General features: G+C 44.2%; 1 protein-coding gene across 2 annotated transcripts in view; it reads left to right on the forward strand.

Moving 5' to 3' along the window:
- Positions 1-8,195: 8,195 nt before the first annotated feature.
- The window catches only part of LOC125710172 (inactive dipeptidyl peptidase 10-like), a 126,498-nt gene continuing 115,817 nt past the window's right edge, over positions 8,196-18,876 (forward strand). For both annotated transcript variants that reach the window (XM_048979581.1, XM_048979580.1), the window contains exon 1: positions 8,196-8,660. Coding sequence is in view for 1 of the 2 variants with exons in the window: in XM_048979580.1 (XP_048835537.1) it covers positions 8,601-8,660 (60 nt within the window). In the remaining variant the exon portion in view is untranslated. The remainder of the gene's footprint in view (positions 8,661-18,876) is intronic.

The following is an 18,876-nucleotide window of genomic DNA, read 5'->3' on the forward strand; positions in this document are numbered from 1 at the left end:
TGCATCTTAAACAGGAAGCAAGAACATTTGAAAAACTGTTGAAATATTATTTGGCACTGTAAGTATACTGGAAAAAAAAAAGTTTGCATTTACGTTTGTTTATTTGCCGGATGATTTTGTCCAGTGTGATGTACAAATGAGACAGATACTATATCACCAGCATACAGCTGTCAAGGAGTCCACTTAGGTACTGCTAGGCTGAGCTTCTAATGTGGTGCCAGTGACAAGTGCAAATTAACATGAAAGCAAGAGTGCATCACGCTACAAAACACTGCAAAAACCTAACAGAAGAGCCATTCAGATCAAAACACCTCAAGGAATAAAGTCATTAGACCAATTAAGCACATCAGCGGACTTGAGTAAGTGGCCTGCCTGCGCCATGAGACGGCTGCAGCTTACGCAGAATGCTACCTGCCTTCATTTGAGGTCTAGATCACGTTCAAACCCTAGTATTGCTTACCCAGAATCCTCTCCTCCATCCTTTCCAATCTATACACAATGAAAAGGCTGAAGGGCTGAAAATCACAATCAGGCCTTCTGTCGTCCCTGGATCACACCTTCCCCTGCTTACAACCTCAGAATCCCTTTCCTCGGTAAAAAAAAAAAACACCAACCACCTGTTTAGTCTCTGAGCCGCCTGTCTGTGACAGTTCCCTGTTACAGGCTGCTACCCCGGACCGTACACCCTCCTTTCTGTTTTTTAATGCGGCCCTGTGATTTTATGCTGTACCTCTACTGATATTCCCTTAATATTAATGAAAATATAAGCTTAACATGTCTAGTTTCTATACCGGCATGCATCCCTCTCAATGTATTACTCCTAGAAATATAGATAAAACGGACTGTCTTTCAGCATTTCTTCGGAACAAGCTGTTTCTGTTTTAGGGTGTAAAAAAGAAATGTTCAACTTCACAGATCCAGGCAGGAGCTCCATCGGATGGTTTGCCACTAGATCATTTCTGGGCTCAAGATGGCTTTCCACAGCCCATCCAACGCCACCTTAACTTGCCAACCTTTGATACTTTCAGAACACAGATTTTAACCGGTGTGGAACCGGAGGGTCTCTCTCCAATTTGTCAGTCTGTCATTGATCTCACCCTTTATCTGTTTGTGTTATAAACCATAAAAGCAATCTGCGAAAGAATCAATTCCCTTCAATCCACTTTTCTAAATCTTAGATAGTAAATAACAGTAAATAAGATCAAACGGTTTGCACACCATCCCCGGGTGCAGTTCCTGCTCTTGGCCAATCAGCGTGGTCCTGGTGAACAAACCACCAAGGTAATTTCATTGCTGTTCATTTGGCTTCTCTGCCAAGCCATTGACGTAGCTCAGCGCTGTACACGTTGCCTGTTTTACTGTAAAATTCTGTTCAGATGTTCTTACTCAGACAACTGCCTTCAATGTATTTAATACACAAAAACATTAAATACTTTTTTTTCACTGCTTTCACTAATATCCCCATAAATAGCCATAATGAATGAATATCGGTTATGGCACATCTTATTAATTACTACAGCATTCTTGTCATTTTGATATGCCAGCCAGGACCTAAATAAAATCCCAGGTTCTCTTTGCAAAACTTTTTAGGCACCCGGAGTGACACAAAGTGACACAAAAAGTTAATCATAAATATGTCAGCTCAGTCCTGCGCATGTTGTTCCCCTTTTGTATATAATTTTATCCCTGTCTTTCTTGGTGAGGAAATGGTGAGCTTATGTAAAAATACACTGATGTGAAAATATTCAGACCTTGCTACAGAGGTACGTTCCGCATAGGCTGTGAGAAAACATCAAAATGGTTTACAAAGCAGGGATACTCTGTGGATCGGGTGCCCTTCTACCCTGGGGGGATTAACAGAATGCAGCTGGAACAGTGGATTCCTCAAGGTTACTGCACTCACACTGATCTGCTGTCTCATATTTCAACCGAATGCTCCGGCACACCAGGGGTTTAAAGCCATTTATTCAAATGTCCATGAACAATGGTGTATTTAATGCACGGCCCCTTACTAAAACAGAGTGCTTGCAGCCGGTGGTCTTTCTGGAACATTCTGTAGAGCAAACGGGTACTAGCATGTATCAGGCTAATGAGAAGTGCATTGCCTGACTGCATTTGTATTTAGCAAACATCACCCAGTGGGCTGCGAGTCTGTTATTTCTTCTGTTGTTTGTCTACCTCATGCCAGTTAGAGAGGGCCTTGCTATTTTAGTACCAACACCCACTCTCTCCTCCTTCCTGCACGCTCAAGGTGTCTGATTACAGAAATTTGGGAGTTTGTGCCAGAGCCTTTTTCGCGCATTAATGGACTTCATTCCTGTAAATTATTTACAAAACCGCATTCCTATAAAAAAGAAATTGAAATACCCATGTTAAAATTTTAAGAAAGAAAATCCATATATCCATGTTAATCTTTTGAATATTGTATATTATTTATTGAAAGAATATGCAAAATTTCTGTAATAATATCCATCCATTTTCCATAACCACTTATCTAAAATAACACCCAAAACAAAAATTTTAAAAACAAATAGGCAAAATTATGGACGTACGAGGTAAGGAGCACAAACTGATACTGGTACATTACCGTAACCACTATAATGGTACATTACCGTAACCACTATAATGAGACCTCAGCACCACACTAGCTTGAATGGAACGGTGTGAGTTCTTTTTTCCCTTTGGCTGAAGTGCCAATCCTGCCACCAACCCACAAATTTCCTTTTGAAACTTGGAGGACCCTTTTGCAGAATAGCATCATACCCAGAACAGAGCAATTGCAGGTTAAGGCCCTTGCTCAAGGGCCCAACGGAATAGAATCACTCCTGGCATTCATGGGATTGAAACCGACAACCTTCTGGCGGCTGGCACAGATCCCTGGCTTCAGAGCCGGCACTCTGCCTATGTTGGCATATAATAAGATTTCATTCTTTAACTTTGAAGTTGGATATTTTCAGTGACCGCAATATTTTGTTGTTGTTTACCTTAAGCAGGCAATGTTGATAATTTACAAAATAAATAATTTTGAATGTAGCTGTATGAAATGCATGCACTGGTCTCAGTCATAAGAAGTAATCTGTCATTCTGACCTGCTGTACTGACTGATTCATTTATTTAAAGAAGTAAATCTCTCACAGCTGTGCTTGGTACAGGGCCAGCATTAGAGATGCAGATTTCACTCAATTAAAACCCACACATTTCTGAAAATATGTAGTCTTCTTTTGCAGACAGCATGTTATAGAGCAATCAGTTTCGACCAGTTAAGTAGCTCTCTGTTATTTGTAAACCTTCAATTATTTTCTTTTTCTTTCTGTAGAACAGTGTGACGGTTCTCCGGATGTGTCAAATAAGAGTATCATTAAAAGCCCAGTAATATTAATTGCTGTAGGGCAATAAATATCTTAGAAAATACGTCACTGAACAATATAAGTCACATCTGTAAAAAAAATATAAACAGAAACTAGCAGAAAAAAGAGGCAGACCTTGCTGGACCTTGTCAGTGTGCCTGTCTTAGGTCAGCTTCTGACTGCAGAGCCCTGAAGTCACATGTCACATGTCACATGCTTTCACAGGAAGCTGAGACTGTCATAAGCAGAGGTGCTGTTGCTTATTTTGATACGTCCAGGTACAACAGTCCCTGTATTTCATTGTACAGTTCCCTGTCACCTTGTGGGACCACGGCTGTTTGCAAATTATGAAACACTTTTAATCCCGCAGTGCAAACCTTTTGAGCATAATATGGCAGAGTTCGCGATTTTGTCATTAGGCATGTGGGACAGCTGCACTCTCACGCTGGCAGAGAGGGTCCCTGCTGCACAGGTGACTGTAATGATCGCTTCAGATTGATCGATGGTCGATGCGTGGTGGGGTGCTGTGGTGGCCCACATGCCACCAGGCTGTGGTTTCACACATCCGTGCGAGAGAGTTATCACACCTGTCTAAATAAACCCAGAGTGCCCACTGAGGAAACTCTCATCTGCATTTTCCCACCTAATCAGGCTAGCACTGCTTTTCCACTGCCATCAAGAACTGAGCCGCACCTGAGCTGGAACGCGAAGAGATTGTTTTCCATTGCAAATTATGTAAGCCGTACCCAACCCGCAACCACGTCGATATGGCCCCGTTTACCAAAGCGTGACTAGCCCGACCTGGCTGCGTCGCATTCGTTCTGGCAGGGTGTGATAACTCACTCGCACGGAGGTGTGAGACCACAGTCTGGTGGCGCAATTTCCATTAGTCAAAATGCATGGAGACAAGAAAGAACCAGAATTATTCATTATTAGTAGTATCGTGTATCGCGATGTATCGATACATTCCCGATAACGTGGAACTTGAAAATTTCTAACCTCCTCCTCAAAAATACCCTAGTGAACAGCTGCATGGATTGCATTCATAATGAAAATTTACATAAGCTAATGCTAATTCCGCTAGTGTTTGATGCTAACATAACATGGCGATTCTCACAGATGTACTAGTGGAAATTAGCACATAGTAAACCATGACGTGCACTGTATGAAGAGTAAACAAGCATCTCTTCATTTTTATGTCACAGTCGCTCTCCAAACCCAGCAAGGTCTTTACTGAGCCGACCCTTCTGCCGTGAAACACTGAAACAAGCTGGAACCGCTTTGTAACCAGTGTATCTTCACAGTACGGCTTGGGTACCGCCTGGTTCCTGTATGCTAGTGGAAAAGCACCATACTGTAGGTCTCGAGGTCATCTTCATTTAAGATGGGCTTGTTGAATTTCTACCTCAATCTGCTATTTTACTACTGAAGGTCTCTTTGTATTTAGTGTTTTGCGGATGTACTGCTTCTCTTAATCAAGAAAAGTAAGGTCATAAAACATTATTTGTCAAGATATGTCTTATTTTTCAATAATGTGACCATGTAGCCAGTTGACCTTGGACCCGCCAAAGATTTTTCTTTCTCCATACTTGGGAGTTTTTGGTTTCTCTCCTCAGTTGTGATCTGACTTTCATTCATTCTTTCTTTTCTCTGTCTTCCTTATTCCATGTCTTTGAATTATTACTTAGAAATGATGCAAGAATGTATCCCAACACACCCATGTTACTGTAAGTGCCATGGGGTGACTCCATCGTGAAAGGCACTATATAAAAAAATAAACTTTGCAGGGCTCTCGAGCCACGGAGAGGGACATTATACCTATAAGAAAAGATGCATTTCAACACAGGTCATGAAATTCCAGGTTAACAAATAAAAGCAATTAAGTCGTGGTCAGCTTCTGGGGAGTGTTTATGACGTGGTCCATCCTTAATGAACACTTATCCAGTACAGGAAGCCTGGATTCTATACCTGGGAATGCGGGACACAAGGCAGGAGTGCAATCTAGAGAGGATAGACAATAACACACTACAGGCAATTTGGAGACTCCAGAGCATCTAACTGCATGATCCACGACTGTAGGAGGAGTCCACAGTGCCTGGGAGTACGAGCAGACCCACTGAGTCACCCTGCTGAAACAGGAGGCAACTCTAAATCATACAGGCAGGGATGCTTCTCAGCAACAGCAGAATGCCTTCTGGGCACTTGAACTTTAAAACTTTAGGTCACAAGATTATTTAAATAAAATGTTATATCACCATATAATGGACGCCGCATGGGGTTAACAGGGACTTGCTTATGGAAGTAGGAGCACGCAAGGGATACACAAAGTTTTAATTGAAACCTAAGCATCACAGACATCACCATCAAACTGGAACGGAAGCTGATGAGCTGCCAGGAGTCCGAGAGCAATATATTTACTTTCAAAGGCAATTGAAAACAATTGATTGAGTGCAATCTATTAGCGCCAGCCTAACAGACCTGAGATAGACTTTCCTGGGCTGTGTGGATGATCTAATCCTCTGAAGTCTTAAGCGTTTTCGGCCTGGAAAAGCCCCTGGGGCAGATTGTGGGGGAGCCCTCCCTTACATTCCCTGGTCCTGCTTTCAGCACCTTCCCTCAGCCCTGTCGACTTCATCATGGGCCACGTTGCACAATTTCACACATATTCTCACAAACGACACTTATGTTTTAAGAGGCCTTATTTCTGAATATGGCAGTCCGCATCCCGCACCAGGATTTTGGAGAGTTCAGTGCATTGCATATGGATACACTGCGTATCACAATGCAGAATTATTTTAAATTGGATTTTAATGTATCTAATTCCAGATACGGGTAATTTCACAGGGGCTATAGGGGCAAGGAGCCTTATGCACAGCCCGATTCCTCATGCTGGTCCTTTGAGTAGAATAATGAACAGAGAATTTATGCAGGACGGAAAGGTGTTTGCGTTCCAAACCTCTGTTACTATATTTACATCCTTGTGAAAGGTAACAAGTCAGCAATCTGTCAGATTCATATGGCGTGATCTTCTGGGTCTTAACAACCTCCTTAAGGCTTCAAGGTGTTGCAGATCCCCTTATGAGAATCACTTCATTGTGGACTTACTTCTTATTTCAAAAGGCATAGTTAAATTATGTTTAGATTTAATATCTCTCAAAAAGCAGTCCAATATAAAAATCTCTGAAGACTGACACTGAGAATTGACTCTGTATTGTAAGTGTTACTCACAAAACAAATCCATTATAGACAGAGATGGAAAGTCCCGGTCCAGAAAGTAAAAATCCAGACCAAGGTTTTGTTTCAACCAACCAGCTGCGTACTCTGTGGTTCTTTATGCTCCACTGGTTGCTTGAAACAAAATCTTGGTCTGGATTTGTACTTTCTGGACCTGGACTTTCCATGGAGAATGGATTTGTTTTGTGAGTAACTTCCCCAATACTGATCATATTGTACAGGATTCAATTATCGTCATTAATCATAAGAAGCTTCCATATGAAGGTACTTACAGTTTCAGCCATTTGTCGGGCTCGTTACTGCAGCTCTGGTTACTTGAGAGTACAACAGCGGAGCTTCAACAAGGATTCAGCCCGAACACCTTTGATTTACGTCCGCAGCTGTGATCAACATGCAGAGGCAGCAGGAGCCGTGGCAGTGAAATGACTTACCTATGGAACACATGACATCCAGAGTAACCGTCATGAAGGAGAACCAGGCCAGTCCTACTCCGTCAGGCCCTGCTGGCCTTCCACACGTCTGGGGGGGGGGGAGGGGGGAGGGGGGCTGAATGATTCTTTCAGAGATGAGAGATGGACTGAGAAGCTGCTGGCCTCATGTATTTGCCAAGAATCACTTACAGTGAAATTAAGCATTTAATGAGAGCAGAAAAGCAGGATAAGGAAAGTGGGGCCAGTGCATTACTATCATTCATCGGGCTCCTTCATCATATAGCCCTCTTATCCAGACCATACTCAGTATGCCAGATTTTTAAGTACGTTTCCACCGATGTTCTCCAGCCTATTTTTCAGTCATTTTCGTATTGATTTACCAGTTTGCTGTCCACCAAAGTAGCATGGAAGACAGTACCCGCTAATGTTTATTTCATTGCTCTGAATCGGAAGGCTAGCTCATTTGATCCCAGCCGAGAGGACGGCAGTCGGTGATTTTCAGAAGCGGTGGTAGTTCCACAGCCTTCAGCCGTGGGAGTAAAGTAACGAGCAGCCGGAAGCTGGCGTGGCAGAGCTGTGGCCATCAGGGACCCGCCAAAGCGTTCACGGAGGCTGAAAATCGCAGCATCTTGGGAGGTGTAAATGAGGCCTATTTTCAACCAGCCCCCTGCTGTGGGTGGGGCACTTTATCACATATGAAAAGATGGCCATAGAGAGGAGTCCTTTTGTGTCACCCCGGATGGGCTGTCCGCATAGCAGAGAGGTGACTCATTTGGTTACTGTCCCTCCAGTCACTTAAAAATCATTGGTAGCTGACAGAAACTACTACATAGACTCTTCAGACAGATTATTACAGTGAGTCCTGTGGGGGGCATTCTATTGATCAGTAAGAGAATCTCTGATTTCCATCCATCCATCCATCTTCCATGCCGGTTTTTCCAATACAGTTGGGGTGAGCCTGGAGTCTGTCCTAGCAAACAGAGGGCACAAGGCAGGGTGCAACTTCACACCACACATGGACACACACCAGGGAATCACAACGCCCCAAAGACATCACGCAGGCATGCATGGGCACGGACGGAAAATGCAAACTATATATGTGTAATAAACACCTCCCACGGCGCCATGCGATACCCAGCACACACCCGCTGTATCATCTCCTCAGTCTAGAATTTAAACTGTACATGAACAGCCGTGTTATATGTGTATTACATTTTATGGGTTGTCGGCGTTGCATTACAGCTCTCCCTGTCCATCCTGCATAGTTTCTCGCCGTAATAAGCGGAGACGCGCTAAAGCGCATCTCTGCATGTCTCCTAATTGCGTGCAGACACTGCAGCAGCGCATGTTGCGCGGGGGTGGCACCGGACGGGGCTCCTTCAGCACAAAGACACCGCTCACCTCCCTCCCCGGCTGAGGATCTACTGCCATCTCAGCAGAGCCCTGAACTTGCCTCACTTTGCTCCACATCCGACTGAAAGCGATCGGAGTGATTCGGGACCTGAAGGGGAGCCGGGACGCCGCTCCGGGTAGTCGCTGAGATCATCTCCAGCGCTTAAGCGACCGAGGCTACCACACCGCGCAGAAGATGAATCAAACAGCCAGCGTTTCGCATCAGGTGAAATGCCAGTCCTCCAAGGCCATCAAGGTAGGAGATTGCTCTGGCTTTTGAAAATCTGCTTATTGCGGCGTTTCTCCTTAAGTTCGCCGCATTAACTTACCCGTATCTGTCTCCGTCTATCACTGAAACGCTGCCCAACTTCACAGCTTTATCCGATTATTTCATTTTTTACGAACGGGAAATGTGCTTTGCTGCGGAAAAAATAACAACACTAATTATTATCATTATCATTTAACTATTTTAACACGTAGGGTTATTTCGCAAAAGCCATTTCATTCCAATTGTATACAATGTCATGAAATACCACAGTCCGTTTCGTTTGCTTTTAAGAAATAAAGACAGGGTCCTATATATATATATATATGAGATGCCTTTTAAAACTTGCCTGCATTTTAGTGAGAACTGCAAGCTTAGAAATCTCTGAGTCCTCAAGCAGCGTTATTTTCTGTATTATTAATGCCGTGGATGTATGACACCTGTTTAAAAGCAAATCGCAAAAAATGACAGTTACTTTTCACTATGTCCTACATTTATTTGTTTGTTTCTTTCTGATGTTGAGAGATGTTGCTGATATAGGTGTTGTGGTTGACTGTATGGAGCTACGTGTCATTTCCTCTGTGTTGATCGTCGGTTTTAGAAGAGAACAGAGCAATGAACGCCATTTACAAACTGGGACATTCTCTTCCTTTCCAAGTTGAATAATTGAATTTTGGACTGATTTTATCTAGTGCTGACTTTTTTTTTTTCTTGAACTGAATGAATCTTCCATTGGTGCTTCCTCTTCACTTGTAGGCAGCTTCTCCCTTGATCTAATTTGGACCTAAGCTGGTGTCCATTTGTGCTCTTGTCATTTTGAATAAGCGCTAATATCAATACAGTCTGCTGGGTTGACCTTTCCTGTCTCGCTGAGGACTTTTTGCACTTTGATAAGTCACCTTTGCTTGAGACTGAAGACATTTATACCTGCAAACCTGTCTTCCTTTAGTAACCGTTGACGACTGGGCATCATTACTGTCGCAAGCCTGCCTGGCATGCAATGAAACGTTTTTGATGTGATTTGATCAGATCCGTACGCCCTGTTCTATGTGGGAAAGTCGCTGCTGGATGAGACTGCCTCGATCCGAGGCACCTGAATTTCACCGGAGTTTGGATCCATCTTTCCTACCATTGTGAGCATTGTGATGCAGATTTGCACATGCTTGTGATCTGAAGGATCAGTTTCCCACCTTGGAAATTTATCTGCATGCACCCTTGTAGACTTTTGCAGGTGTTTCTGAAAAATTCCCTGCTTGTTTGCTGCTGCGTTGCATAATAAATGTCCAGTGTGTGGTGCCAGTATTCTGCTTACATGGAGCTCATAATCTTATTTACACTCAGCTAGTTTTATATACGTACGCAAAGCCTTGGATTTCCTTGTTTTGCTTTGTCTATTTGATGTATTATTTTGTTTTAAATGCATTTTTGAAATCTAAAGAAATCACACGATCTTCATCAGTTTGGTTACTTTTCGATTGGTGGCTTTTGTCGCTCTTGTATTACAGAAGGGTCGCACCTGACCCATTTTGAAATCATATTTGATATATTTGTGTATCCGGGTAGTTTTCTACATGTGCTTGTTTCTGCAAACATTCACATCATTTGCATATGATTCACTTCCCCATACACATGTATACGGTTTTGGTTTCTAGAGCCGAGTCCTTTTTAAAATACGGTTCTTCGGCAATAATCTGGATAACGGCAACATCATTCACGGAATATCTGTGGTGCAGAAAATTAATCCCGAACACCGCTGATTAATCAGATTGTTAATTTTTCTGCCTTAGGTAAAGTTGAAGGGAGCCAATATTTATTATGTGTTCATACTGTGTGGGGGTGCCGTGCATTTTCTAAACAGATGCTCCAGCATCTCAGCCTATTCTGGGGAGGGATCATTCCAGCCATGAATAAGAGACCGTCGCGCTGTGTTGCTTCTTCTCCTGGAGATGGTGGCAAGGCAGAGGCCAGTGTTTCTGCTTCACAGTACTTTGCATTGCTGAGACATTCAACCTTAAAACGTAAGACATATTTTTATTGACATTTTGTTATCAGCATTTTCATTACCCTTCACTGTTGCCAATGGGCTTTGAAAGCCTTTGGACACCTTCTGAATAATCAGTTTACCCAGATAGATAAATCCCACAATACCTGGATTCAGTTTAGACACCAAATTCCAAAAAAATGCCTCATAACCAGATATAAGTGCAGCATTTACTCCATATTAAACTAATTATAGATGGACGAAAGTAAATTGAACTGTGTGCATTTTTTTATAGGTGTATGTCAACAATGAGTGCTGTCCATAAGTTTCCAGATTTGAGGAATTCACCTGTCCACTAGAGGGCAGTCCCCAGCAAAAGCCTGGTAGTAACAATCCACACTTTTGTTGACTATAGCTTACATGCCATTATTAATTGTAATCTCTGCAGTATAACTAACTTCACTTCATTATACAAGATTTAAGATTCGGCTGGGATTTATAGCTGCAATACTGAAATGCATCTTGCTACTTAATCTAATGACCCTATTACACAGCTTTGCCACATTCCAGCGAGGTCCTTGGTGTAAATTATTTGTAGACAGGAAGCAGGATCCATTAAACCTTGTGCATATTTTGAATTGACCAAACCTATGAGCGGTTTTAGCCCTTAGGCTTCTATGTATCTGCCATGACCCTAAACTAGTGAAAAGTCCATATATAATTTCTTTAGAAGACCCCCATGGCAGAGCTGCTGGGCTTTTAATCACAGATTGTTTACAATGATGACATGATGGTGGGAGGGTGTCTGGCTTCTTGGGTCAGGACTTGTGTCTGTGATCGGAAGGCAGTCGGTTCAGGTTCCGTGATCAGCAGAGCGATGAGCAATGTCCTGAACCTCCAGGTTCTCCGGGGACTGACAGACCCTGCTTCCTAAATTGCGCATCGCTTTGGATAAAAGAGTCTGATAAATAAATAAATGTAAACAATGTTTCTTTTTTCATGTGAGTGCTGGTGCTGAACTCGTGGATGGGACCCCCTGCTCCGCCTTTATTCAGACTTTCCCGACTTTTTAACCCTGCTTGTAATCACATGTGCACATGCATCTGTGCAATACAGGCATTTATCACCCCCTGGCATTGACCTGATATTTCAGAATAGCTCAGCCAGGCTCATCTCAGTGATTCAGGGTCCCTGGTCGGAATGAAATGGTAGCCCTGTGTGTTTCTGTAATATCTGTTTCAGACAGCTGGCAGCAGGAAATGCTGATAGTTCTTATCGGGATTACTTCTGCACCACTTCCACGTCTTACAGTAGATTATCTTCCATGTCTGCCCTTCTGTCTTCTTGGAGTCTTAATCATGTGCTGTATCCCCTTAAATTGAACTGACTTCTGACAGTAATCAAGACAGTCTCGCCAAAAGAAAATCCAATTCATCTGGGCTGGGTTATGACTTTGTCTTCAGCTGGCCCATCAGCCCTCCGGATGTAAGGGATCCGTCCACGCGCCTCTGGTGATGAACGTAACCGATAACAGGAGACCCTTCCGAATGCTAGACTCTTCCGTGCGCCTGATGTCTTCTGATAAGAGCGGCGTGTCTTGCAGTCCCCGCAAAGCCGCGACGGCTCAGCGGAGGGTGGGGGGGGGGGTGGGGGGGGGCTGGGAATCACTTAGCGTTGGTGCAGGAGAATCTCTTATCTGAGGCTCCCACTGGCTGCAGCTGAGCAGTGCGAAAAGGAGCAGAGCGACCAGGTCATTGCCGGCGCCACGCATGTAGGATTTTCACAGTCCCTTTAACCATTTAAAGAAGTGGTATTGGAAGGCAGCTCAGATAAAGCAGTTTCAGGATTGGCTAATGTCTGATCAGCTGATAAGACTTTATTGATTTCCGCTGCGATGGTTTTTTTTTCTTAATGCAGCACCAGGAGGGCAAAACACCTTTAAAAAAATAATTATGTAGATCAGCAGAATTCTGAGTGATGGACTGAGAGTAGGATCAATCTGTTTCACCAACAAGTTAACCACTAGCTGGGGAACAATAGTTCTAGTGGTTCCAGCTTCTAATCTTGGTCATAGTCAAGGGGGGGGGAGCGGGGGAGGGGGTGGAGCTTATTCCAGGCAGCACAGGGTGTGAGATGGGGATATGCCCGCACATTCATATACCATTACAGATGGTATTAACGTCTGGACATAAAACACATCGTTATGTGATTTTTGTGCTTTTGTTGTTCATTTTGTTTCGGTGCCTGAAGGGGGGCAGTGGAGAGTGCATTTCAAATGCAGAGCATCAGCGGCGGGGGAGGGAGGGGGGGGGGTAGCCGGCCGTTGAGAAATTAACGGTGCATGATTACGACCCTTTCAGGAGAGGCTGTTTGGGTTCCATTTCTGAAACACTAATCACTCAACCTTCGAAAGACATTGCAGTGTGAGCACAGGAGAGGCGATTGACTGCTGACGCCTCCAGGAAAAACCTTTTCTAGCATTTCAGTTACACTGCAGAGTAACTAACTGCACAACTTACACAAGATTTACGTTTTGGATGAGATTTGCATGTACAATTCCAAAAGTGATAAATAAGCAAGGAAATATGCAAATAAATTAAATTTATTGAGAGAAGCAGGCATGTCCCTAGATGTAGTGCTAATTTAAATGTCCACGAGACGACAGTAATGAACTGTAAATGGTGAGCCCTACTCAAATCATATAATTTTCTCAGTTATTAATTTTCATTCTGCATTTTAATAAAAGCTTTACAGACCTGGCTGCAGCTTCTAAATGCTCTTGGCATTAATGCTGGTTGCTCCTTGGCTTTGGGTGATGGAGTGTTGACTCGTGTATGAATATATCATGAAGCCCAAATGGAGGGCATTCACAGATAGTGCACGATACCGGTAATGAAATGATGCAGCGTGTCGAATTTGTGGCCAGGGGAAAGATATCAGGTACCCAACCACAGTACAGGAAGCTGTCAGTGATGCAGGCAAGGGATTCTAGGTAATTTTGTACCGTGTTTAGGTAAATACCTTTTCTCACATTACCCAAATGACATGCAGATGGATTCATGTACAAAATGTGTTAGAGAGCTTTAAACAGTTTGTTAGCCTTGATCCAGTGGTGATAGACGCCCAAGTCTTCATGCAATTCCGGCGCCGGGTAGATTGTGTTGCCTTTGATGGGGTTCGGGGGTTCGGCCATACGTCGGGGGGAGGGAGATGAGCCTGAGTGCAGATACACTCGGGGGTGTTTTATTTACACAAAAATGTTCTTAGGACTGAATGAAAAATGATTGATTAACAGAGAAAACCAATTAGATTTCTTGTATCGTCTCCTCTAGTTGGTTGGAACCACCTCCTCTACAATCTGATTGGTTATCTCCCTGAACCAATCATATTTCATCCTGCCCTCAGAACATTTTTCTGTAAAGAAAACTCCCATGAGCTACGTGTGCTGAACACCGGAGACTTCCAAGGTTTCACTTGGCTGCTCATATTCGCGTTGCTTTGTCATTCTGCATTATTTGCAACAGTGAATAATCCAGAACACGTCCATGCAGACAGTGTCAGTGATCTGAAGAATATCCTAGGAAGGAAAACGAAGCGTTTACACACGTACACAAACACACACATCAGGGCGTGGCCATGTAGACTCGCCACTTCCCCAGTCAAGTTATAATATTCATTAAAGATACATATTTACTTATCCATGCATATTCCTTGGTCGTTATGCAGAGCAAACATCAGACCTGGCGCCTTCCACGGGATGGCTGCTCATGCTAGAAGAGATCCTCACAATGTGGGTTGAAGGCACCTTTTGACTTTCTCCCATCCTGATGTGCAAAGTGACTCATCACTGCAGAGCGTGTCGGATGGGCATGGATACCCTGGAAGGGGGGGTGGGATTTCTATAAAATACTGTGCCCTCAAATTAGGTTAAATGTACTATGGGGGGGTGACTTTTGTCAGACCTTCTAGCTACACCCCTGCTCATCAGGCCTTATCTCTGTTATTCCCTTTGCTCCAGGCCCAGGTTAAGCATTTCTTACTTCTTATGCCATATAGTGCATATTTATACAATGACTTTGGGTTCAAGTTGTTTTTCAGTAGAGGCACTGCCAGAAATCCCAGCTTCGTGTAGCTCACAGTGTACACTGTTGGGTGGGACTGGGTCCCAAAGGTGCTGATCCAGCTCTCTGGTTATTTGTTGAGAGCCCTGTCCCATTAAGTGTCCAGCTCTCCCAGTTAGTGAGCTTTGAATTGTGGCCAAGGCTTCCCTCCGTTGATCCAGTCAGCAGTGAGCAGGTTTGGCACATACTGGCATCATTTTGTACCCCTGCACCCCTTCACACATAAAGTCAGTTTGCAGCTCTTGGGACTGTGATGCACCTACGGCTCAGGCTGGTCTCCTTGGAAGCCTGTAAGCTGCCTAATGTTATCAAAGTGTTGATTGTCTGAGCTCTTTAATATCTGTCACACACTTCAGCTTGGGATGATCCCCCCCCCCAATGATATGTAATTGGAGTTGAGATTTAGTTACAATGTTGCAGTCTATCCTCATGTTCTCATTCTGCAAATAATCTAAATAGAAAAATACTGAGTCAGCTGTTGTCAAAACACTAAAGAATGTCACCGGAAAAAGCGCGGAACATTGATGTGCATAGTCAAGAAATATTTCTCTGGTTTATTAATAATTAATCGCCCTTTATCTGGCTGTCCGTGTGACAGATGTTGTAATGTAAGCAGTTATATTTGATGGATGTTGTATAGGGATTAAATAGAGATGATTATATTAAGAAATTGAGACGCACTGTGGGAGTTGATCGGGCAGGAGAGAGATGCTTGGTGTTCATGCGTGATGCCCACGCGCTCGGTTATATGGTGGGGAAATGAAACCACAGATCACTGCCCCATGTCCGGGTGGAGGACGACCACCAGGGGCCGTTTGCTGCAGCAGGGCTGGAATGAAAGGGGGCAGAGAAGAAAACAAAATGTCGCGAAGGAGAACACTTGACATAGTATAATGATGGTGCAGATCAACTAGCTGTGAAATATTTCTGCTCCAGCAACCCCTAGGACAAGCAAGGCCTGTAATTATGATGAGAAAAGGCTCCTATTTGGCCAGCCTGAAGTCGCCGTTGCTATGGCTGATAATAGTAAATGCCTGAGCGAGAAGGTGCTGCGAGTTTCCTGGCGTTTCAGCTGCTGTTTTCTACTGCCGATGGAAAGCAGAAGGCAAAACGGACTTATAGAGGGAATATAGAGGTCCAGCTGCAATGAGGATTCTTCATCAGTCAGGGCGTAAATATACAGGGAATTTCAGCATTTCCCCAGTGTGATTAGCATGGGGGCAGCAAGATGTCCTGCTTACTGAATATGGTTTCAGCGCTTGTTGGTTCGGACAGTACAGCTGAGATGATATCGAGAGAAGGCAGGGTTAGACATTAGGGTCTGGAGATATATTGGTTAGGGTTCAGGTGTGTGTGTGTGTGTGTGTGTGTGTGTGTGTGTTTACTTGATCCCAGCAGTGACCTTCCTGCAAAGTGACACACAGCATCTTTGCGTTATGATTCCTATTGGCGTCTGATGGTTTTGATACTTGAAAGCGGTGAGAGTCGCCACACCTCACAGCTCAGATGTAAATTATTAACCACGCTGAAATGTACACCGTTCACTTTCCCATCCCATCGTAGGTGAACACGTAAATAAACCGTGTACATTTTGTCACCCCTGACAACGGGGCGAGGGGCCTTTATGTCATGCGTGGGGTCGGGTCTTCAGACAACCTCACCTGGCCCACGAGGGCGGATTGACAAGGAGGTATGAAGTAGCCGCGGCTAAAACTGTACTTTCCCTATTCGTTCCTCGCTTTTGAGCACAGTTACCCGACAAAGCTGAGCCAGTTAGAGAAGGTGCTTCTTTAAACACATATACATCAATCATTCAGTAATGACCTTTTCATGCATGGTGACCTTGGAGAAGAGTCAGGTTTGTGTGCTGCTGATTTATGTACTTACTGGAACCCGGCAGTGCATAAAGACAGTCCTTATCGCTGAAGTGCCATCAGAGGTACTGCCAGTCACATTTAACATTTATGGATTTTCTCCCTTTAAAGTAAAATTTACTTCTCTCTCCCTCATCTGAATCGTCATTTGCATACAGGGGATAGATGGACTGCCGGAGAACCGTGGTCTGACATCCACCATGCGCATGCATTCAGCCTCCGCTCACTTCTTCCACCTGACAGAGGAGGAGGAGGGTGAACATTACTCTGGGTTTGCCGTTAGCTTGGCAGGCTGTCAGAAATCTGTAAAATGCAATACTTTATAGAAAGGTTATGCCTTTAAGAGAATGTCAGGTGAATGGGCAGGTGAGATGCCATTTGGATTATTGACCCGGTTTTTCTACTTCAAAATGAGACGGTCATTAATGTCATTTAAAGCTTGAGCGGTACAAAGGGTATAATCCTTACTTTAGGCATTTGTGCGCTAGTGTTTTTTTCTGATAAAAACAGGTTAATCAGACTGTTAAATGTCTTGCCGTTGATTGGTTTAGACCCACTTGTAGGCACCAATCGTGCGTTTGTTTCAAAGGTTTGCGATTTAATCTTCGGCTGTTCTGTGCCGAGTGACACGTACTTCGGTTTTGATCACTTTCGACCATCGTCACCGGTCTCGCTCTTGGCTGTGGTCGCTGAAGATATAAAATGTCCTTGAACAGCAGAAAACACAAGATGCCTGTTCCTGACGCACGGCCTGATTGAATTTGCCGCCTGGTCTAAGAGCCCAGCTTATGCCGAAAGACCGTAGGCGTTTCCCTTAACCCCGCAGGGGTTGCGAAGATGATGACTATGCTTAGGTTTCCAAACACATTGTACTCGCTGCTGAAGTAACACTCTATCTGCATGGCCTGCTGTTGATATGCAAGCCAGCTCTGGCTGCCAGAAGCACTCTCTCTGCAAATCAATTGGCTTTTTTCCCTCCTACTGCTGCCCCCCCCCCCCCCCCCAACCCCAGGCTAGCGCTGTCTGTCATCGTGAAAGCCCTTTGAATCGCTCTGTGCACCGAATGCCCCGAAGGAGGCGGAAACCGTGCAGTAAACAAACAGCAGAGAGGGAGCCAGAGGATCACAAGAGTCGACTGAGTCTTTAGCTGCCGAGGCAACTTTGATGCGGAGGACATATTTAAGCATCCCAGCATGCCTTGCCTTCGCCTTCCCTTCCTGCTGAAGATGTAGAGAGAACCCACTTCAATCACGCTGTGCTGAGTGGTGTGGGCAGTGGTGCTGAGGCCATGATGGTACATGCGTGATGGTAACCTTCAGCAAACTGGACCCTCAGCGTGATGCCCAGTGTTATGTGCTGTGTGCTGAAGGGATGCTTATCTCCGTTATGGCTTCCTTCAGGTTTCTCCAATACTGTGTGTGTGTGAAAGGCTATTTCTATGTGCTCCTTTTTTCATTAGACGTCTTTTATGTAAATTTGTTCTTCTCCTCACCAGCAAAACTGAAAAAAGGGCAGTGTAATATATAACTGCGGGGAACTGTCCAGCACATTCACACTTCACTTGTAATCAAATCTGATATTTTTCATTTGCACACAACAGGCTTTTGCTTAAGTTCCAGTTTTAAATACATGCATACAATTGACTCAGATTTAATTTCTGCATAAACAAGCCAGTCACCCATTTTTTACACATTACCCTAAGTGTTTTACACAGAAGAAGGGGGTGTGCAACAGGGCTGGGCCTAGGGGCTGTACCAGGATGATGTGTCAGGGTTCTGTGCTGGGGTGCTGTGGTAGGGTTTTGTACCAGGGTGTTGTGTCAGGGTTCTGTGTCAGGGTTCTGTACTAGGCTGCTGTACCAGGGTGCTGTGCCTGGGTTCCATACTGGGGTTCTGTGCCAGTATGCTATAGCAGGGATCTGCACCAGAGTTCTGTGCTGGGGCGCAGTGCCAGGGTTCTGTACTGGGGTTCTGTACCTGGGTGCTGTGCCAGGGTTCTGCACCAGAGTTCTGTACTGGGGTGCTCTGCTGGGGTTCTGTAGCATATGTGCTCATCGTTGCTCTGTGACCATGTTCAGTTTACTACAGGTTCACTGCAATTCCTTTAATATAACAATGACAGTGTCACTTAATGATGACAGTACCGGATGACAGTGTGCATTAATAATATCACTGCACGTCTGTTAAACTTTGTATTATGACCAATTTATCAGAGAAGATGGCAAGACAGTA

The sequence above is a fragment of the Brienomyrus brachyistius genome, chromosome 16, assembly GCF_023856365.1.
Source record: "Brienomyrus brachyistius isolate T26 chromosome 16, BBRACH_0.4, whole genome shotgun sequence".
NCBI classification, from domain to species: Eukaryota; Metazoa; Chordata; class Actinopteri; order Osteoglossiformes; family Mormyridae; genus Brienomyrus; species Brienomyrus brachyistius.